Here is a 23,541-nt window from a genome sequence, read left to right on the forward strand (position 1 = left end):
GGTTATGACACTGTCACTTAAATGTTAAACCTACCTCAATAACAAGGTTGAGCTCTTGGTAAACCAGCTCAGTCTCAAAACTAATAATATGGAGCTCCTCTGTGACAATGAGAGAAGTCTAGGTTGGAGAAAAAGAGGACAATATTAACGTAGGCACAGACCTTGTATTCATGGTGATACAATTTAGCATGAAGCTTGCATGAAAGATTCAGTGCTTCTGTAAATCTATAAAACAAGTTTCAACAAGCTTTCAAAGCTTTACTGATATGAAACAAAAATAACTCCATTGTGGTTCCAGAAAACTAATGGTTGTAACTACTTGCCAGTTTACAAAATAGTTCCACCTTGTCCGCCCTTAGGCAGAAACTAGGAATGCTAAACCAGTTGTGCTAGAAAACAATGAAACCTGCACAACTTTCCTGGCCTTATAACGAAAACCAGAAAAGTCAAATGATGCACAATAGTCAGGGAACGTGTCAGAACATAGTCAGTATTTCCAGTGTTAGACCTGTCCCCAGAACTGAAAGATATTACAACAACCAAATCGTCAACTCACTGACGTCCTCCCCTTCAAATGCTGCCTGACGTGCCAAAAGTCTTGAGATTTTATACTTTTGCTTCAGATTAACAGCATCTATAGCCAGTTGTCCCCCCCACCCCCACTAACATCAATAGCCTATTCAATATCTAATCTTTCCACATTTTAAAAGCAACATTATGATTCTATGACAGGAAACTTGCTGAGCCTCTGTGAAACAGCTTGGGATGCCATTCATCTTGAATTAACTTAGAAGCTAATTTCAGGCTCTCAAGAATACAAATCATTTTCAATCTTTTCATGAGAAGTGTCTTACCTCATTGCTTCCTTTGCCTCCGATTCCAGACTTCTGCTCCTTCAGTTGCTGCAATCAGAAAAGTAGCATTTTGTGTTGAAATAGTGTGGAATCATCAATAAATCAGAAACTCACCACACAAATTGCACAACATAAGCAAGCACAGCAGTACCAAGTACAGGATAGAGCCACGCTTACCAAGTGTCTGAAATCAGCGCACAAGCTCCCGGATCTGGATTCCATTGTGTTCATGGCCTTCGTGGTTGTGCCCAGTATATTGAATTTGCGATACCTGGTTTGAAGTATTGGGAATTAATAATTACGTTGGTAATAATTAGCAAAATGTGTACATTAACAATGTAAAGCTGCTCTCCCCAGGCAACATCTTGTTCATTTATAATCTATTCAAGCTTGTTGCTTTTACCACCCGTGTTTTCAAACAACTTGCACTTGTGACCACTTTGATGTCACTCAAATGAAGACAATAGAGACACAGAAGTTGAAAAGGTGACTGAAATCATTGCTGAAAAGATGGGAGATTTGGAAATCGCAGAAGGATTAAAAACAGGGTTACCAGACCCAGGACAGTTGAAGCTGACATTACTGATGACATGTGGGCGCTAGAGTTTTTGTGTGTGTGCGTGTGTGTAAGTGCAAGAAGTTGAATATCAGATTCTTAAGGAGCTTGACAGGGTAAATGCTGAGAGGATGTTGTTTCCCATCATGGGAGAGTCTAGGACCAGAGGAGACAGTCGCAGAGTAAAGGGGCAACCAATTTAAGACTGAGATGCAGAGGAACTTCTTCTGAGGATTGAGCGTCTTTGGAATTCCTTGCCACAGAGCGCTACGGGGGCAGAATTCTTGTGTATATTTAAGGCTGGGATAAATAGGGCTGGAAAGTGGATTGAGGAATGTCAGATCAGCCATGGTCCTATTGAATGGCAGAGCAGGCTCGAGGGGCTGAATGGCCTACCCCTGTACTTATTTCTTGTGGCCCGGAAGGCCAGTGCACAGAGCACGAGATAAAGTCTGGAAGTTGTGAATGAAGACTGCAACAATGTGGACAGTTGGAGAGAAAAGAGTAGACTTCAGCAATATTATAGCGATAATATGATCATGATTAGGATTAATTGTGTTTAAGATCTAGCCTTTGAAACTTGTTTTATTCGATTTATTGTCGCATGTATTGGGATACAGTGAAAAGTATTGTTTGTGTGCTATACAAAGCATACCGTTCATAGAGAAGGAAACGAGAGAGTGCAGAATGTAGTGTTACAGTCACAGCTAGGGTGTAGAGAAAGATCAGCTTAATATTTGATTTATTATCAAATGTATTGGGATACAGTGAAAAGTATTGTTTCTTGCACACTATATAGATAAAGCATACCATTCATAAAGGAAAGAGGGTGCAGAATATAGTGTTATGGTCATAACTAGGGTGCAGAGAAAGATCAACTTAGTGCAAGGTAGGTCCATTCAAAAGTCTGATGGCAGCAGGGAAGAAGCTATTCTTGGGTCGGTTGGTATGCGACTTCAGACTTTTGTATCTTTGTCCCATGGGAAGAAGGTGGAACAGAGAATGTCCCGGGGAGGGGGGGTCATTAATTATGCTTTTCTGAGGCACTGGGAAGTGAAGTGTAGTTGGAGTCAATGGATGGGAGGCTGGTTCGAGTGATGGACTGGGCTTCGTTCACGACCCTTGGTAGTTCTTTGCGATCTTGGGGAGAGCAGGAGCAATACCAAGCTTGTGATACATCCGGAAAGAATGCTTTCTTTGGTGCATCTGTAAAAGTTGGAGAGTCACAGCTGACATGCCACATTTCTATAGTCTTCCGAGAAAGTAGAGGGGTTGGTGGGATTTCTTAACTATAGCATCAGCACGGGGGGGTGGGGGGGGAGGGGAGAGAGAGAGAGAGAGAGGGGAGAGAGAGAGAGAGAGAGGGGAGAGAGAGAGAGAGAGAGGGGAGAGAGAGAGAGAGAGAGAGAGAGGGGAGAGAGAGAGGGGAGAGAGAGAGAGAGAGGGGAGAGAGAGAAAGAGAAACAGGGTGCTGGTAATCTGGACACCTAAAAACTTGAAGCTCGCGACCCTTTCTACTTCATCCCCAATGATGTAGATAGGGGCACGTTCTCCTTGACGCTTCCTGAAGTCGATGACAATCTCCTTCATTTTGCTAACATTGAAGGAGAGATTATTGTCGCTGCACCAGTTCACCAGATTCTCTTTCCTGTACTCCGCTAAGCTGATCTTTCTCTACACCCTATGATTGTAACACCACATTCTGTACTCTCGCCTTTCTTTCTCTGTGAATGGTATACTTTGTCTGTATATCATGCAAGAAACAATACTTTTCATTGCATGTTAATACATGTGACAATAATAAATCAAATCAAAGATCTCATGATTGTTTGAGATCCAACCCACTACGGTGGTGTCATCAGCAAACTTGAGAATCAAGTTGGAGGGGAATTTGGCCGCACAGTCATGGTGTATAAGGAGTATAGTAGGGGGCTGAGAACACAGCCTTGTGGGGCACCGGTGTTGAGGATGATCGTGGAGGTGGTGTTGTTGCCTATCCTTACTGATTGTGTTCTGTGGGTTAGGAAGTTCAGGATCCAGTTATAGAGGGAGGAGCCAAGCCCCAGGCCACAAAGTTTGGAGATGAGTCTCATAGAAATAATGGTGTTGAAGGCGGAAGCAGAACCATAGTCTATGAATAGAGTTTGACGGCAGTGTCTTTGTTATCTAGCTGCTCCAGGGCTGAGTGCAGGGCCAGGAAGATGGCATCTGCTGTGGACCTGTTGCGGCAGCAGTTCAGGACTTTCATACCCTGTACTAACTTTTCTTGCAGATTTCAACGTTCCCCCCAAAGTGATGTGCATGTGCGACTATGCAGCAATCTAGAAGGTGCTATGCTTGGCCTCTTTACCACGTATGTATGGCTGTGCAAACATTCTTTAAAGGACCATGCATTGATATGAAAAGGAGGTATACTAAAAGTTAATCGACTCAATCAGATGAGTATTTAGCTGCAGCAGGTGAAGGTCTATGCCACAGAACAATCCCCAAAACGTGAAGCAAATATTCTTTAGTTTTTTGCTTTTGTATCTTAGAATCCTTTGGAGACCCTTTGGATCTCCATCTTGGCTCTGGAAAAATAGGCCCAATGTTTAATCTGTTTGGACCATGTTCCTGCCCTCCAATCCCACCCCACCAGCTGGCAATTTCCTGCCTGTAATCTTCAAGTACTCAGATATAGAACTATTTCTTAGATTAGTTACTAAACTATATTTTCTCTTTTGAAGAAAATGTTCTTACCCTTTCCCATTCGGTGAATTCCTGAAATTAAAAACAGAAATCAGAATTGACAAAATGATTTTTTTTTCTAAACTGAGCTTGTCAACATAAAAGGTTGTTAAAGGCAATAATTTGGTCTACATAGTGTGCAGCTGGATCCAACCAACACAATCCCTCAAAGATGTGTATTTCACAATATCAACCTCCCCTTTTAAAATAATTTTCTTCTTGGCAAATATTTTAAAGCCATCTCAGAGACATAGTGCTGACAATGACACTCACAGACACAGTTACTGCTATTGTCAGGTAACCAACACTTCTGGTAACTGTCTGAGACAACAGACTCAACAGAATCTTACAGCTTTTATGAATTGAGGACATGGCAACATGCAGTTTGTTCATGATTTAGCCTAGCCTCCTAGTCGGAGACTCCTGTTTTCTAGGAGATATAAAGTTAAAGTTTATTTATCAAGGTCACAAGTAAGGCTTACATTAACACAGTAATGAAGTTACTGTGAAAATCCTCCAGCGCTTGGTTGGGTTACACTGAAGGAGAATTTAGCATGGGCAATGCACCCTAACCAGCCCGTCTTTCAAACTGAAAACACAAACCAGTTAGCCTTTATCCACACCTAAACATTCTGCCAAGCCTCCAGTGATTGGGGTCAGTTCAGCAATTCATCTTCAAGGCATAAGAGAGGAAGGAACTGATGGGACTGCTTTTGCAAAGAAAAAGCATTGTGCGAGCACAGAACCAACTGCCTGGATAGCTCAGTTCTCTTATCCAAAGTGAAGTAGCAGGTAGGGATGACCCAATAGCAGATCTGGATACATTATACAAACATTGTTGATCACTTACTTATCAATGCAAACCTTCACTTTCATTAGACGAGTTCCCACCTCTTGAAGTTTCACCAGAAGTCTGCAAAGGGACAAAACAATAGAATTTTAAAAACTGTCTCACGCAAGATCATGTGTGCGTGCACATGAGAGATTTTCCACCCCCATTTTTGGTGGGCAGGAAGGCCGGTGGGGATGAAGATTCCAACAAGAGTCAACAAATGGCTTTTACATTGGTTGAATTTTCTGTTGCAATTGCCCTCACACCCTGCCAGTGATGCAATGGGATTCCGGTCACGAACTCCATCAGCTTACATTGCATCAGCAGGGGTGGCAAGGTGTTCCTTCAAAGAAGGTGTCCCTGTCAGGAGTGGAGGTTGCTGGCAAAATTGTGGGAGCCAACTCTTCCATTTTCTTTCTCAAAGTGCTGAAAAATACATAGGGAAAACCCAGCAGATTAGCTGGCAGCCTGCCCTCCACTTTTCCCACTGGAGACAACATAAGAAAATCGAAAAATTCCACCCCATGTATTTCAAATACTATAATGCATTTGAAGTCTTAAAAATATCTGCTTCCAATGCTGTATATTTACTTTTTAAGGGTCAGCGGAAGATCCACTGGAGGTTGGGGGGAGGGGGGATATTGGGGGAACATTTGATGGCACCTCTCCTCCCCACTTTCCCCACCCCACTACTTGCTTTCTTTGCACTGTGACAGGAGAGAGAGAGAGTATTATCTGCATGCATCATTATAAAACAGATGTGCAAACCCACTGCACTGCCAAGAGCCCACATAAACCACGTTATCATCTGAATAGCTAGACTGCAGTCCACCCTTTAAAACATAATTCACCAGCAACATTTAGAAACAGATTTTCTGTAAAAGAATTTCTTTAAAAAAAAACACCATTATCAATTCTGCTTTCCTTCATTAGTGCACAATTGACCCCAAAATGGAACACTGCCCAAAAGTTATCGTTAAGTGGCAGCAGTGTACAAACTGTTAACACCCTGTCTTGACTTTAAAAAAGGTCAGCAATTTACCAGAAGCTGTAAATGCTCAGGTCCAAAGACCAAAGACCAGTCAGCAATAATAACACCTCTTTTCAGAAAATCACCCAGACTTTGCACTGATCATTGTCAGCTCAAAACAATCTTTAAATATATATTTAATATAAGGCACAAATCCCATCCGGCTGGTCACAGGCTGTGCACAGCAGGAGTCTCTCTCTCCCTCGGTTTAAACATCTCAGCCAAAGGATGGCACCTCAAACGGTGCCGCACTCCCTGGGAGTGCTAGCCTGGATTGTGTGCTGAAGTCTACGGAGTGGGACTTGAACAACTTTCTGACTCAGAAGAGACTGTCTTAATACAGGAAGTGCCCCATTCAATTACTGCCACATCAAATTTCCCCTCAGTATTTCTTGTTCCACATACAATACCCAAGCATGAACAGTCCAGTATTTTAAACATCACTGTGCTATTTCACTGAAGAGGGAGATGACATCTGTACTCACCGTGCCTTAACTGAGAACTGAGAGCTTGTCCTTAGCACCAGAGGCATTTTACTCTGAACAGGCATACAAGGTTGGTTCTCCACTACAAATGCACTATATATAAAAAAGTTAAAGTATTTCAATTAAAGTAATCACGAAAGTTCTAGTCATTAAACAGCATTAAAGACTTTACACTCCCATCAGTTCAGATACTGGATATTTATACATTCATAGGCCCAACCCAGCCGTCTCCCAGAATTTTACCTACAAGTGAAAAACATTCCCCATTTCTGATGTAAATGACATGGGAAAAGATGAAACATCAATATATAGAATATGCAGCACACACAAAAAAAAGAGGCCATTCAGCCCATGCTGGCATTTATACTCCTCCCCATCCTCAATCTAGTTCTGCTGGTTTTGGGGAAATATTTTGTGTCATTTAATTAGATTAAAAGAAACAAGAATTCATATTGATTGAAGGATGCAATCACATCTTTGGTTAAAACTGTTAATACAGGATAAAATTTTACCAAAAAGTAAACAACACTTGTGCAACAGCTTATGCTATGGTACAACAGCTACTACAGAATAAGCTTTCAGGCAAAGTATATAGGTACTCAGAATGTCCCAAGTGATGTAAAATAAAGTCAGTCTCCCTGTCCAGCACCTTCGAATGAGCCAGGTTAGCAGAGCTACAGCTTGTTTCTCCAAATCAGGTCTCTGTGTTTTGAATGGATCCTTATCATATGTCAGTTTAATTCCCAGCTCTTCCAGTTTCTTCAGCAATCTTTTCACTTGGAAAAGACACAGTGCAGTTGCAGTAAACCTACAAGATAAAAATTAAACAGGAGTTATGGGACAGTGGAGATCACCAGTACCAGAGTGTGGAAGATATGGGAACTGCCTCCTTGCCCTACCCATGATGGTACTGTGGGTCAGAACTCCTCCCTTCCCCCATCTTGGGTAAAGGGCTCAAAGACAGCAACACATTGTGATACATTCGGCTGGCTGAAGGAGCTCGGCAAGATCAAACATTATATTAGCCTGTGTGAAATGGCATGTTTGTGAAGCTAGACATGGTGGGAATTGTATTGTTGTGTATCTACAGTATTCTCACTGTAGCTACCAGAACAATTTCTGAAGCTCCTTGTTCCTCTTTACAGTTGCCTCCAACCTGACACCTCTAGTCCAGTTGAGCATAGCTCCCTGGGCCAAGAAAAATATAAAATCAGCCATGGTTCCTACTCCTGACCGCTATCCAATGGCCCATGCAGGAAATCATTTGGACAAAGTTCGAATCAGTGTGAATAAGGCCTCCCTCCCTCAAATCAGCCCAAGCTACCACTCTGCGTACCAGCTTTCCAGCTGATCCAAGGAAACGTCCATAGGTGCACCAATGCAGGCCTTCTGTTGCCGCCGCTTCCACTCGGCCAGCTCCTCTTTCACCAGCGTGTCCATCAGTTTGCCAGCTTCCTTTAGAAGCTCGCTGAATTTGTCAATGACTTTCTGCCAAAGACACAAAAAAATTCTCAGAATACAACAAACAGGATGGATTAGACATTGATCTTTTATCGCTGGAACCAGGGTTCAAATTCAGGCCACTAAGCTCAGCATAATCTCTCCCTGCTGGCTGTATGGATCCTATTTCAGATGAGTTCAGAAACTCTCAATTTAGCCCCTAATGGGCACAGGCCCACAGCACAAACTTGACCATAACTTACTCAAGTAAGCTGTTGGTTAGATTAGGAAATGGACAAATACCAACACTGGTACAATTCGGGGATGCTCTTTGCATAGAGGGGAGTCATGTCACATTACTGGGCCAGATACTGTATCCAAGGGAAGAGAGAAAATAATCAACAAGAGCTGATTTTATGCACCTTCCCATTCAAGACAAAACCTGGCCAAAGAAAACTCAAGACACAGGAAAACAAAATATAACCAATTCATGGCTTGATTAGCATTCATTTAAATTAAATGAGGAACTGAAGTTTATGCCTTGCCATTAGGACTTTTCTTAAAATCAATTCTAAGGAATAACAAATGCAATTTTGTTTCATCATCGTAACTGTGATGACAGAGGGAAACGCATACAAGTAGTTACGTAGAGCCTGATCGTGAGGAATACAAAATCAAAAGACAGTAACCAATGCAGGATAAAAAAATGGCACATTTCTATACTTCAGATCACAATGTCCAGCAATTTATATCTCAATACAAAGATTTGAATGATTTCAGTTTCACACAGAAACAAAAAATTGTCCCATAATTAAACATGCAATGCAGTTTTAGACCCAAGGAAACATGAAGCCTCTATGTACCAGGAACATGGTAGTAATTCAGAATTATAAATAATAAATTTAAAACTGGAGGAGATTCCCAAAAGTGTAACTAGGCAAGACCAGGAAAATCCTGGGATCAAACTCCAATCTCTGCCACATCAATTGACCTCAGTGGGGCAGCAGGGATGCAATAATTACCTTCAGTGTCCTAGGTTACGTGATTCAGGAGCACACTTTGCATACCAGACAGCAACACAAGAGAGAGACTGACTTACTTTCCTATTGCTGTCCAGGACATTTAGCATATTCTGCAGCACTTTCATTTCTTCCTCTACTTGCTTATGGGAACTAGTCGATTCTAAAAGACAATGGAATTGGCCAGATTAATTTATAACATTTAAGACAGAATTTCCTGCATGGCGCGACAAAATCCTTACAGGTGGGGCTCTCCAACAACACCAGATGCCAACTGGGGGAGGTCCTGTTTCAGGAAAGGAAAACCATTTCTACCTCACTTGTTTGGTGGTATGAAAGGTAACAATATCATCAAGTTCTAAATATTTTGAATGGCAATATTCCTTTGGTTTGTCACCCACCCTTTTTTTGAAGCACCTCGAGTTCTTACTGTGTCCACCACTCCTTCCTAGGGCACCTGTGTGTTGAGGGTATATGAATGCCAGCTGTGCATGAAAACCAGTGCTACTGTTACTTTAACCATTATGAATAAGATATCACTCAGTGTCACACAAAAATGGGAGTTCTACAATTGGCCTCAACTCCCCTGGACTCTCGTGACTCTAGTAAGCAAGAACAAGTGAACGTGTATACATGTGTGTAATGACTTTAAAATCAGGCAACTGAGATTGGCTTGCTTGAATATGAATTCCATAATTAAGGGCTAAATTGATGGGCCAAGCAGGGAGCCCCATGCTCTGTATTTAAACAGCAGTACCAGTTCCTCTGCACTCTCGATAGAGACTGCATTCCAAGAGCACTCTGTATAGCACTGTGGGATTTTGAAAATAAAGGTATTCTGGGAAGGGACTTGCGCCTCAGAGGACTTATTACAACGTGCATACAATTTACAGTTCAATTAAGATAACCCCTAGTCTGCTAACACGTTCTGTCAAAGTTGATACAAGGGGAATAGCCACCTGGTAAAAGTACTATGCTACTGTGCAACTCCATCCAGGATCAAAGTCAACCCCTTCAGAAGAGTGAGGACCAGAAACAATCACATTAAAATTGATAGCGTTGAAGCCAATAATGCTGCCAAATATTATTGAAGAGCACAATGCAACCTGCCCAGCTGCAGTCATTTTATTGCAGGCTTCCATTCACACAACAATGCCCTCCCCCACCTGCCTGCTGTAGGATTTGTGGAGACAAAACTGAACTGGAGACCCGAAGCTACAAAAAAAAACCGCTCACCTTGAAACTTGAATGTCTTGTATTTGAAATCAAATTCATCCTGTTGCTCCTCGAGAAATTTCAACTCCTGCTCACAAGCCTGTATTTCAAATACAATTAGCAAAGGTCGGAGTCAGTTTCTCTACAGTAATCTTCAGACTGCTAACTGGTTCACAGAAAACTGTCTCCTTGGGGTGACTGGATTTGTTTGCTTTTAGTTCACACATCTGACCAAGTGCCAATGTGATAGCAATAAATTATGCAAATATTAGGCGTGGCTTTATTTTGTATTCAATGCAAATGAAAATACACTGGAAGCACGACCGAATTTCCATCCATTCTTTATCAGACCGATTCTACTTCTTTCTGCCTAGTCCATTTTTCTAAAGGGGTAAGATGGCAAATGAAAACTGCTTAAGTTGTAGAAAAAGTAAAAACTGTGCTGCTAAAGTCACAAGGTAAATCCTCCTCCAGCTTATATAAAACTTGGAGGGAAAGTTACTGACAGTTCAAGGCAAGCGTGTGAAAGATTGTGCAAAAGCAGCACGCGACTACTGCAGCACTCACTTGTACACCGTTTCTCAAGACAGTAATTTTCTGTTCAATGTCCTGCTGCCTTTCAAAGTCCACAGGCTGAGTTGTATCCACGACAGTCTGGAAAGAAGAAAGTAGCTGTCTCAATAATGAGGAACATTCTGATCTGAGTGCTATGTTACAAACAGTCCCAGCAAGTGAACCAATCTTCAAGAGAAGGTAAAGTAGTCCATGACACTGCAGCACCAAGGCACTGTGCTGCAGGGAAAGCCCTTTCAACAAACATTTAATGCATTTATTCGGGAAGAGTTACTTTTCTTCCCAACACTTCACTGGACAGAATTCCCCCATCAATTCTTTTGTCCCTCACCCATCTTACATTTTCTCCCTCAAGTAAAATATCACAGGTTATTTTACAATATAAATTCATATCCACTTGAAGCTAGGTTATAAAAGCAAAATATTGTGGATGCTGGAATCACAAACAAAAACAGAAAATGCTGGAAAATCTCTCTGACAGCATCTGTGGACACTGAACAGAGCTCTGACGAAGAGTCATCCAGACTCAAAACATTGGCTCTATTCTCTCCCCAGAGGCTGTCAGACCTGCTGAAATTTTCCAGCTTTATCTGTTTTTATTTAAGCTAGGTTACGACCACTAAAACACACGTCACTTAAAACAGGTATTGAGAAGGAAACTTGGGCGATCATTTTGAGCTTGCAGTCTTCTAATTCGCTTCATCCACCCTAGGATAACATGCGTCCCTTGATAGAACATCACCATGAAACAGATAGTGATATGCATTGCTATATATCAAAACCTAGAGGCAGCGCCTATGGCATCAAGATTTTGAGATTCTGGAAAAATTGAGTGTTGCAAATGGCAGTTGTGCAGATCATACTATATTTTGAGATTGGCAGTCAGTTGCTTTCCCCCAACTGAATCAACTAACACTGGAAACTTACTCGGGTAGTTTGACAGGAGACAAAATCCAGCAATGCAGAAGTTTACTGTAAAAGGAGAAAATTGTGTTTTCAGTTGGAAGATAAGAGAACCTGGTGCCGCGAGACTTGGGCAACAATGCATCCTCTGACACTTCAATTTGAAGCTGCAGAAAGCAACCACTCCAGGTTGGGATGCTGTGGGAGTTTAAGACCTTAGAGAAAGATCCAACTTCCTTTGCACTTCGGAGGACTGATTGACAACGATCTGGAGCTCAGTTTCTGAGCAAGTGCATACTGAAGCTCTGTCTCAGAGGTTGGAGTGATTTTGGATTTTAAGCAATGTAGATTGAACAGTTTCTCATCTGTTCTGTGGATTAGCTGCACAGAAACAGGTAATTTGCAGGAGATGCAGTGAGAAAGGAGGAAGGACAGAGAAATGAAGAGGCAGCTCTCTGACTGGTCATCTATATTGTTCCAATATTTCCATACTGGAACAAAAAGACAGCATCCACAAAAAGATGAGGGGGATAGATAGAGTGGACGTGCAGAGACTATTTTCTTGGGTGGATGTAGCTGTTACTAGGGGACATAACTTTAAGGTTCATGGTGGGAGATAAAGAGGGATGTCTGAGGTAGATTCTTTACTCAGTGATTGGGGCGAGGAGTGCACTGCCTGCTGTGATAGTGGAGTTGGACACTTTAGGAACTTTCAAGCAGTTATTCAATAGGCACATTGAGCACACCAGAATGATAGGGAGTGGGATAACTTGATCTTGGTTTCAGACAAAGCTCAGCACAACATCGTGGGCCAAAGGGCCTGTACTGTGCTGTACGGTTCTATGGTTCAGCAACAGATTATTGTTTTTCTTCCTTCCTGATCTACAATCAGCAGAAAAACAGACGTACATCATCAAGCTTGATTAAAATTTATGAACTCTGCTCTGGCCAAAGCACAGGCGACAACTGCATAGTGGATGGTTGTTGATCAGGTCAATGCGGTCATCCTGAAAACTTGTATCTGACAGTAAATGAGGAAGCAATGAATCAGAGGTGAAGTGAAGCCAAGGGTGCTTGTCACTTAACTACACAGCACCCTTGCCTGGAAGTGGGAGATGGCAGCCAAGTACAATGAAACAGGGACTAAGGCATTCAAGCTGAGTTCTGCCCCTTTCTCAAGAATGGGAGTCAGCAACCATGGACGCAGAGGAGTGCTCTTTATCCTCAAGAACCATAAACTAGGCATTTCTTCAAATAGAAATGCCATCGTGAATGCCTCTCAAGGAAAGGACGTCCCCTAGATATTATTTAAATTTAATTTTGTGCAACTCTTTAATGAAGGTCATGGGGTTGACATGAAGCAGTCTGATCCAGATACCATGCAAGACTCTACACTGCAAGGAACCTCAGTCAGTGAAAGCTGTGTACCCTGTCCAACTTGTGTTTCCTTTCCCAAAGTGTTGCTTTTCCAAACTTGCAGTAGCTACTTCCTTTATATACAACTCCACTGCAGGTTGTTTCACCTGACAAGAGGTTTCCTCATTGTGGCTTGCAAGTATCAAAGAGCATGAAGGTTCCATGCTGCAGTAACCATCACTGCTATGGGAAGCAGTCCCTGTCCCAGACGTGATTTGCAGTTCACTATGGGTTAGATGCACAACTATGATTGCAATCTTCACTTCACAAGACAGGCAAAGAAAGTCTCCTCTGATACTTCCAGGTTGGATTGCAATGCTCTTTTGAATATAAATGTCCTGGGAAAATAGGTGTGCACATCACACCAGTGGTGTGTCTGTACCAGCATGTGATATTCCATCATGAAGCAGCACTCCTTATGCAGAGCTTAACAGCAAAGTCTGGGAGTGAACACAGTCCCGCCTGCCCAACCTCGCTGGGTGCCAGTTACTGCCACTTGAGAAAACAAACACAGCAAGAGGAAGAATGATGCAAAAAAATACATCAGGAAGCTATAAACATCTTTGCAAAACCATCAATGCAGAAGGTTCAAAATTCTCCCTAGCAAAGAGACAAAGTTTAAAATGCATGGCACCCATTTCTAGGAATTTCTGTAGGTCAGTGAGGCCAATGGATTGCAGTAGTGTAGCATCAAAAATGGTTGCTGGACAAATCTGGCAATGTTGAGATTCAGGCCAGTCAGTGGCACCTTATATATATAAAAAAAAAGTCTAAAACATCACAGATGTAATGCTACAGTGTATACTTGCGCACGAAGGAACATACCTGCGCTACACACTAAAGGTTATGCTAATATAATCAGGCATGAGATTGAATTGGAGATCCTGGCAGACCAAGATGGCAGTGAAGAACTGCTGTTGTATTGATAGGTCCAGATGTTTGCCCAGGAATAAGCAATGACCAGATGCATAGTCAGGAAGTGAAAGCACTTTGCTCCTAAAGCAGTATTACTGTGGGGAAAGGCTTGTAACGCATGAGTCCTTGATAGAGTGCAGAGAACATTTATCAGATGGGTGGGGAATTTTAGCTCCAAGGTTAGGGTCGGAGAAGGTGGGGGTTGCTCTCTTTAGGAGAGGAGGTGGTGACAGACAAGATAATGACAGGTTTGGGTCAGGTGGACAAAGGAAAGCTGTTCTCATTGGTTGACAGGAGAAGGATTTAAAAGTTTTGAACAAGAGATGCAGGGGGCACAGGGGAAGAATTTTTGTTTCTAAAACGCAACGAGTGGCAATGGCCTGGAACTTGCTGTCCACGAGATTGGAGAAAGTAGAAACAATGATTTCAAAAGGAAATCAAATGGATACAAAAAGAAAACCTGCAAGACTACTGGAATCAAGTGGGCCTGACTGGATTGTTCCACGGATTCGAGAGGCTGAATGCCCTTCTTCAGTCTATAAAAGGACTTCAGAACTCTGGAAGAGTTTTGTCATTCTGTTTGCTTTCAATGGGACAATGTTTATGACCTGCACAAGACCACTACAACGCAGCATGTTTCAGCAATTCACACATTCGGCTTTGAAGAATCCATGAACATAAACACGCAAAGTCAGCAGTGATTTTGACAGCAAAGTATTCCCTGACCTGGAAGTGAAAATGGTTAAAGGTTAGATGTAATAATGCCATGGCCTCCAAATAGTGCTGCCTGCATGCAGCACTTTTTTTAAAAAACCCTATCCAGCAAGGATTACCTTGGGCACGAGACAGGAGAGATAGCAGAAGAGGAAGTCTTATTAGTTGACCCAAGGTACAGATTGAGACAGATACAGGGAAAAGACAGAGAGATCCAGGTCAATCTGGGAAATTCTCCCCTCCAATCCAATCCCCTTAGCCAATTGAAACTTGTGCAGGAGATCACTGACAGATTAATTTTACAGTTCAGATTTGGGATTGTAACAAATAAACACTAATCAGCTACACAAGGAAAGCAGGTACTGATAAGAAAAACAAGTACAGGAGTCTACTTTGGGAAGAACCAACTCGGAAACCAAGCTTTCCATGCAAGACTCGTTTACAATTTTAAGTGCTAGTCAGCATCATGACCCCTTTATGGGGGTGTACTCAACAATTAGTTTTAGGAATCAACAAGACTAGCTGAGAACAGGGCTGATGTTGTAAAGCAGAATTCCCTATTTGGTCAACAGCTTCTAAATCCAGAATTCCCCAGGGCCTTCTCCTCACCAGGAGGCAAGGATTTGTAATCTTGCTGATCCAGCTCCACCTTCCTTACATGACCATCATAAGCAGGCAGAAGTATGTGCTAATAGCGGCAAAATGTCTGCAAATCTGAGAACCTGCAGCATGCAAGTATGTCACATGCTGTCAGCTTGCAGCAGTGTTGTTCTGATATCAGGGCAAATAAGCTACAACAGCAGCATTACATAGTTCTCCAGTAAAATGGGAGTCCAAACGCAAATGCAGTGTCACCTAGACACCTTGCAATAGCAACACTATAAAACAAAGCAGCATGTGAACAGGACTTACCTTAGCAACCTACCCAAGACCAAATCATTTTTTCCACCTTCTCCCAGGTGATACAGCATTTACTCTTTCAGTCTGCACTGGATCATCCGTCTTCTCAGGACCTCTTCCAGCATCACCTCTAGAGTTGCCTCACAAAACAGAGTTGTTCTAACATTTGCGCTTGCTGCAGCTACCCCTTTCCCTCTTCTAGAGTGGGCCAACTTCAGGGCAAGCAGCAGCCCTTGAAGAACCGCTGGCACCAGATGAAACTCTTTGCTACAAGGCACACCCGGCACAGTTAACCAGGAGCAGAGGCGCTGACTTCACACCAGCTTATGGCACCAAAAACACACAGCAGTTCACCAAGGAACAACAACCCTGGTGTCTTTGCACTAGGACTAGATTATCAGCCCCATATCACTGATGATCAGTTTGTATTGTGAATGATCAGTAGAATGGAAAGCTCCAAATGGGTCTGTCAAGTCTGGGTTTCTGAAGAACCATCACGAGAACAGATCTGTGAACAAATAAATAAACCCATGATTTTCATTCCTCACTTGCATTCCTCATACCTGCTGATCCTCTACAGCGTTTAGTATCATCTTCTCCTGCTTCAGGTGAGTTGCGACAACCTTTGCCAATAGAACAGGGTCCTCTCCAAAACATTCCTAATGAAAGAGAAGCCAAAGCATTAACACAACTACCTGCAATACAGGAAGATGTTCTGTGTTGATTGTGGGTTCCGCCTTTTATTGTATAGCAGAGGCCGCTATTAGTCTATCATACCTATGCAAACTCTTAAAAAGCTACCGTTTAATATCCACTCTTGCTTTTTCCTTTTCAAGTATTTGTCTAACTTCCTTTTGAAGATAGTTCCACTAACTTTTCAGACAGCATATTCCAACTCAACTGGACAGATCGTTAAACTGCCCTATAATTATTTTTTAAAATTGTAGCTGGGCCACAACATTGATTTTAAGTCATATTTAAAATAGGAACCATCTCTGCCTATTGTGATAGATCTGGACCACACAGAATTTTTGTAGCTTTGTGCTGTATATTTAGTTACTTTAGGGATGTGGAACTCCAGGATACTGAAACATCAATATTCTTTAATCCAAGGTCCAAACTGGATTCAGTAAAATTCGCCTTCTGGTATCTGATTTGCTTCAACGTTTGTGGAAAAAAAAGGGAGAATTTGGCAGTGAACCTTAAATATAGGATTAAATCAATACAATGTAGTACCTTCCTATCAGGACAGTCAGGAGAGAGATGAGTGCATGCCATATTGCCCCACCTTCCACATTCCCCCTAAACAAAAGCCCAGGCAGTCCATCCCTTGCACACAAATCACTTACTCACTGGCTTGCCCTGTGTGGATTGCAGAGGCTCGAAGCTTCAAAAAGAGCTGCTCTTAGCGCTGTTGTCTCAGTTAAATCCAAAACAAGGACAAGATTTGTTTGCGTTAGCAATTGGAGATATATATGCACAACGTAGTGTACATGGCTATAAACTTCCCAGAGCCTTGACCACAACTAGAGCATCAAGACAAACTTCAATTGCAACTTTGATTGCGCTGTTAGTTTGATGCAACTTATATTTAAGATTCAGCAGTGGATGTTGCATGATGTGCCACAGATCAGTAGAACATTGTAGGCATGAATCAATTTCCTACACACTGGCCTCCCATTAAGCGAGGATCAACGTTATCAGGTCTAGCTCATCATTTGTTCACAGAATACAGGAACAATTCCCAAACATTACTGCAAAAGGAAATCAGATCAGTAGGACCAGAGAAGCAAAGTTTATTTTTTCATAAACATACAAATTTCTAAGATATTACAATTTAGCAAATTCTTCTGTAATGTCCCACCAGATAAACCAGTATTAGGGCTTTTAAAATGCAGTTGGATGCTCAGGGTGTGTAAAGGAGCTTTCAGAGCACTTTACACAAATCAGTTCTTTTGAAGTGCAACAACTTTTGTAGGCAAATGCCGCAGCCATATTGCGCAAAGCGAGATTCAAGCAGCAATGAGCAGCCAGTATGTTTTTGATGGCCTTGATTGAAAGAGGAATTCTGACTAGAACACAGTTCTTCATAAAGTGCTGCAGGATTCTTTATATTCACCTAATGGGGGTCTCAAACTTAACTCTCTTTAAAAGAGCAGTACAGTGAAATACATTCATTACTACACCAACAGCAATGAAACGTTCATGCTGAAAGAAGTTTTTTTTGCGCTTCCTTCAATTAGTCTGGTGACCCAGAAATACATTCTCCATTAACTTGCAGCTGTCCTTTTCATAACCACCGTGATGAAAGCTGAAAACACCAGCAAGCCATCCAAACTGGAACTACCATCAGCCAGTTTGAAATGAACTTAGATTTAATAATGCGAGGCACGTAATGTTGCAGTTGAAGAGGTGAGCCAGTAACAGTCAACCAAAAAATGGTAAACTGGAAACAAAAGAACCTGCAAACACAGTAACTCTGAAGAGGACTATCAGTGAGCCAAAGCAAATTATAAAATTGACAAACCAGACTCCAGAGGGGATTTGGCACCAGATCATATTAAAAATAGTCTGTTATTTCAATATTTGATCACAAAGTCTAAACTACATACAAGTGCAATATAATAGTTCAGATGAGATTATGTGATTAAAGCACATTAAAAACTCTGCTTCCAAGTCTGCTGAAATGGAATGAAAGCACTCTTTCTTCGCCCAGGGCAAGGGGGCCTTCAGATCAGAATCTGTGGGTTGAGTACGATCATGTGGTTGTTAGACAGATCAGGAAGATCCCAGGTTTTTACACTTGCTTATGGTGTACCTGAACACACTCCAGTAACCCCTGCTGAAACATACACGTGTCTGTGCGTACATATGTGGGGGAAGGGGAAGTCATGTGAAGGCAGGCTTGGTTTTGTTTTGATTATGTGGGGTTGGGAATGAGAAGTTCAGAAAAAGACTACTGCTTAACTTAAAAACAGTGGTAAAACCCATAACTTATCTCTTGTTCTTAATCAAAATGTTTGAACACAGAGCAGCACGGTGGCTCAGTGGATTAGCACTCTCGCATAACAGTGCCAGGGATCTGGGTTCAATTCCTGGCTTGGGTCACTGTCTGTGCAGACTCTGCACATTCTCCCCGTGTCTGCATGGGCTTCCTCTCAGTCCGAAAGACATTGTTAGGTGCATCGGCCATGCTAAATTCTCCCTCAGTGTACCCAAACAGGTGCCGGAGTGCAGCACCTAGGGGATAATCACAGTAACTTCACTGCAGTGTTAATGTAAGCTGACTTGTGATGCTAATACATAAATGTAAACTTAATATTCAGTTCCTATTTAAGATGGATTGCATTTCCTATTTCAATAGCAAATGAAAGACTGAAAATTCCCCATTCGCCCACGTAAATGTGTTTTGCCAAGGACATAGAGATCAGACAATTTCATTTTTAAAAAATACATTTTGTTTCATGCACTTTTCATTGTGTTATCATCAGGGACCTCTTCAAATCACCTAAAGCACCATGTTGATAACGAACAAAAAGGGGCTTAATGTTGTGAATGTCAAACACTCTCCCCTTCACCTATGGGACTCGAGTTTCAATCCGGTAGGACTGACAGAATAGTCCCAGCCTCAGGGTGAAAAGGGCCCTCTTGTGAAATCATTTTCAGTAACCAGGATCCATTTTCTAATGGAGTCAGAGCTGACAACACAAGCAAAATTTGACACCAAAACACCAGTTTTAAAAGGTCACAAGAATGGCTACAAGAATAAAAGTGGCTTATTTCACTGTGTTGCTGTGTGCACATTTTTCTTGTTCATTGAACAGAGAAATTAACACTTTCAACTGTCAACTCCAAAAGTTTGAAGATATTAATCAGAATTCCCTTTACTCCAATGTGCTGCAGTCCCCCAACTTCAAAAGAGTGCTCTTTAATGCAACAACGTAAAACCATAGAATCCCTACAGTGCAGAAGGAGGTCATTCACCCACAAGTCTGCACAGTCTCTCTGAAAGAGCATCTTACCCTGGCCCATACCCCTATCCCCATAACCCCACGCATTTACCATGTCCAATTCACCTAACCCGCACACCTTTGGACTGTAGGAGGGAAATGGAGCACCCAGAGGAAACCCATGCAGACGCATCATCCAAGGCTGGAATCAAAATTGGGTCCCTAGTGCTGAGAGACAGCAATGCTAACCACTGTGCCACCCATTTATCACTTCTCACACTGGCCATTCTGTAGCCTCAGAATCTGGAAACACTTCAGACAATTTAATGCTGCAAACCCACTACCTGCACCTACTAGAACTGGGTTAAAACAGCCCAAATACTTCATTTGAACCTTTACAGTCAGTTGACAGAGGAAGCTTTTACCCCATCAGTTTAAACCCAAACTCTAGAGATGTATCTAACCCACCACACACTACCCAGTCTCGGGGGGACCCTCTTCACGCACAATACTGTGGTAGTTTGAACTCCATTCGGCAGCTGATAGGAAGGGAAAGTTAACGGAAACCACACTCGTACATCTTCTGCTGCTGGCTGCTCAGAGTACCACCGCCACGGGCCTGGGAGCAGAATTGGACAGTAAGTCACAAGAACATAAGCATCAAACAAATCTACTATTGTCTCCTAGAGTTCTCAGCATCCAGTTGCTAACAAAGACAAACAGGTCACCTCAGGACCTACAACCGTGGTCGTACTTAATTCCCTCCTCCCATTTTCACCCTTCTCTCTTGAGCTTTGGTTTCGTGTACCTCTGGTAACCATTCTTAATAGTCTAACACAGAGCAGTATTTGATAGGCTTTTCAATCACAGCTAAGCCTGACTCAATTCAAATCAGGAAAATAGTATTTAAAAGCATTAATCTTGGTTGAATTCTGTCATCTTTTAGCCCAGGAGCAGAGAGATCAATTAGAACACTCCCAAAACCAAGGCAGGTTGTAGCACCCATAAAACTCACATTTGCCAAAAATCAGCTAAGAGACCAGAAATCAAACCTGCAACCTGGCTGTTCTGTATGGAGCAACCTCAGATTGGACACTGAGCTACCAGGGGGGTTCCATGACACTAAGTGGTTGTACAATGAGAAACAAAAAAATTACAACACAGATCTTTTCATTGAGTCCTTATAGACATGTGGACTCACCTTCACAAGTCCAAGGAAACTATTTGCCAGACCACATGATACAACAGGGGATGCCATCAATAACATGCATCTTGTTTCAGAGTGCAGAAGTATAGGAAAGCACAAAGCAGGCTTCTGCGAGAGGGGAAAACCATCAGACAGAATTATCTCTCTCACATCCCATTAGCCAACTACAGGGTCACTAATCACAGCCTGGGAGCAGGCTGTCTTGCATTCAGTTTTCTTGGTTTAAAGGAATCAGTCAAGCTAACAGGATGACAATGTTAGAAAAAAAGACAAAAAAGTAAAATACTGCAGATGCTATAATCTGAAACAAAAACAGAAAATGTTGGAAAATCTCAGCAGGTCTGACAGCATCTGTGGGGAGAGAATAGAGCCAATGTTTTGAGTCTAGATTACCCTTTGTCAGAGCTCTGACAAAGGGTCATCTAGACTCAACATATTCTCTCCCCACAGATGTTGTCAGACCCGCTGAGATTTTCCAGCATTTTCTGGTTTTGCTGTGTAAAATAAAGGAATGTACAGTGGAGAAACTGACTCAAACATGTCCTTAAAAGAATAGTTTCAGCTTCCATGATATCTCAGTCGGGACAGCTTACAGGCTACCCTTTTGTGCATGGAACACAGCTCAGATGGAAACTGGGATATGTCAACTGAGAATAGGGAGACACTGAGGGGTGGAGTGTGCATGAGGACAGGGATATGAGAGGGGTCTTGTTACCATCTAGAAAAAATAGCTGGGAAATTACACGGGTGTTGAGCTACAATAGGTTGTCTCAGGCTGCAATGTGCACTCCCCAGACAAGTGGCCTGTCAATATTCACAACCCAAGTAACCATGCTTGCTATGTGAACCAAGACAAAGTACAGGAGGACAACCAAAGTGAGCAGAAGTGCAACCCAATGGAAACCAACACCTTCAAAAATAGTTGGGGGGGGGTAAAATGGGGAACAAATAAGAAAAAAAAAACAAACATGGAAGAAAAATTACTGTCCAAAACCAAAATCTCCTCTTCGCTTAGCACTGTAGCTCTAAACAACTTCTTGGTACCATTCTATTTGAGATGACAAGCAGCCAGTTTGAATTATACGGTATTTATACAGAAGCAGCTGTAGAACTTAGGCTGCACAATACCTGCATATTTTGCCTGTATTTCTTGAAGTTGTGCTGACATACAAACTTCTTCTCCTGCATAAAGCGGCTGTATTGATTGTTGATCTGGTCCAACAGATTTTGGTAGTGGATAGTGGCCAGTGAATAATTTGTTATAGCCTCCTCCCTAAGAAATGTAAAAAAGATGTTTTGCACCATTTGAAAATTGCATGCACCCATCAATCATGCAGTTTAATTTTCTCCAGCAAACTTTGGCTCTTTTCTTGTCATGGACAATCTCTCATTTAAGAACATAAGCAGGGTTGAAAAGCAATCCCCTCTGCCAGCATTGCCCCTTCTGCTGTTTGAGAGCAGCTGGAGGCTATTTGCCCAGTGGGCCAAGATCACAAACCTCACCCCCATCATTTCATAGCACAATGTTGGGAGCTTGACAAGATTATGCTCCACCATCAGGACTGTTTAACAACAATAAAGGTCATTGACTTGAGATTTTGTCCCCCATAAATCTTAGTCATCTTCACTCATCCTATGTAGGTGGCAACTGAGAGCCTATTGATATTTCACCCAAGATGCCACTCTTGACGCAGGAAGTGAGTGATCACAACAACATGCAGCCAGGTTAAATCCCCTGCTAGTGCTCATTGGCAGAGCTCAAACAAGGATGGCCACTTGGGTAAAAAGGCTCAGAATCCACAGAGCTGTACCCCAGTTCGAACCAGCACCTGTAGAAGAGATGATAGGGTAAGGGAAAAATGAGGGAGAAGGGAAGCAACTTGAAATTCTATATTTTAAAAAAAAAATCAAGAAAATAAGGATTATGTAGGAAATGTCAGTCTGCCAGGCGCTTTCAGGCTAATAACCAGGTTTAACCACATTGTCAACAAGTGTGAGGTTAGCATCGCACACACAAACAATGACTCATTTACTATTTTTATTAAATGACTAAGCATTTCTCAATATTTACTGCCCATAGTCTTCATATGCTTCAACAGCTGCATCTTGTATCTGCTGTCAATAACTATAGCCGAGGAATGTCCCGCTTCCTAGTTGCCCTGGGTTCAATTCTTCCCGAGGGCCTAGTTAAAATTTTTTAAAAATGGTGAGAATTGCCAGGCATAGACCTGCATATCGTGCCATCTTATACTAGCTCTGTTTATTTATTCTTATTTTCTTAATTTAAAAAAAAATTAGGAAAATTCATACTCAAATATCTTTTGCGCAGTTCTATATAAGCGCAAGCAGAAAATGTCAGAGCACATTGGATATCATCCTGAATATCTTAGTAGCTCTTGGCCTCTAATGACAAGCTGTTGCAATATGTGCACTGGTTGCCAGCATGCTACCAGAGACAAGGCATGAAGTCTTGGAGCCAAATTCTCTTTAGAGTTCCTCATGTTTGTCATGTTTCAAAAGGCTTGGTGCCTGGCAGGAGAGAAGTTGGATTAGATCATTGACACGAAGTGGACTGTGCACATATCATTAGCCAAATAGGTAACATGGTCGAGTTTGAGGTTAATATTTGTTGCGGACCAGTATGGAAAGGAAGGAGATGCAGAATCTAGACTTCAGAGTTACAGTCAAAGATTCATCTCATAACTCTCCACTATCTTCTAACTGAGTTTTCACAGAATTGTCATGGCACAGGAGGCCGCCATTTGATCCATCCCGCCTGCACCGGCTCTCCAAATGAGAATTATG

At 42.1% G+C, this 23,541-nt stretch overlaps 1 protein-coding gene across 4 annotated transcripts in view; it reads right to left on the reverse strand.

Annotated features, from left to right (window-relative positions):
* The window catches only part of LOC145361846 (signal transducer and activator of transcription 1-like), a 55,316-nt gene that overhangs the window by 22,213 nt on the left and 9,562 nt on the right, over positions 1-23,541 (reverse strand). For 3 of the 4 annotated variants that reach the window (XM_080217815.1, XM_080217816.1, XM_080217814.1), the window contains exons 3-15: positions 21,865-22,009; positions 16,143-16,238; positions 10,726-10,812; positions 10,180-10,258; positions 9,024-9,106; positions 7,821-7,972; positions 7,134-7,292; positions 6,485-6,577; positions 4,988-5,050; positions 4,150-4,170; positions 1,032-1,125; positions 855-902; positions 35-118 (exon numbers count right to left, since the gene is read on the reverse strand). In XM_080217815.1, coding sequence (XP_080073941.1) covers positions 35-118; positions 855-902; positions 1,032-1,125; positions 4,150-4,170; positions 4,988-5,050; positions 6,485-6,577; positions 7,134-7,292; positions 7,821-7,972; positions 9,024-9,106; positions 10,180-10,258; positions 10,726-10,812; positions 16,143-16,238; positions 21,865-22,009 — 1,204 coding nt within the window. The remainder of the gene's footprint in view (positions 1-34; positions 119-854; positions 903-1,031; positions 1,126-4,149; positions 4,171-4,987; positions 5,051-6,484; positions 6,578-7,133; positions 7,293-7,820; positions 7,973-9,023; positions 9,107-10,179; positions 10,259-10,725; positions 10,813-16,142; positions 16,239-21,864; positions 22,010-23,541) is intronic. The other variant, XM_080217817.1, reaches the window with a different exon arrangement.

Source organism: Carcharhinus amblyrhynchos, chromosome X, assembly GCF_965287045.1.
Source record: "Carcharhinus amblyrhynchos chromosome X, sCarAmb.v2.hapA, whole genome shotgun sequence".
NCBI classification, from domain to species: domain Eukaryota; kingdom Metazoa; phylum Chordata; class Chondrichthyes; order Carcharhiniformes; family Carcharhinidae; genus Carcharhinus; species Carcharhinus amblyrhynchos.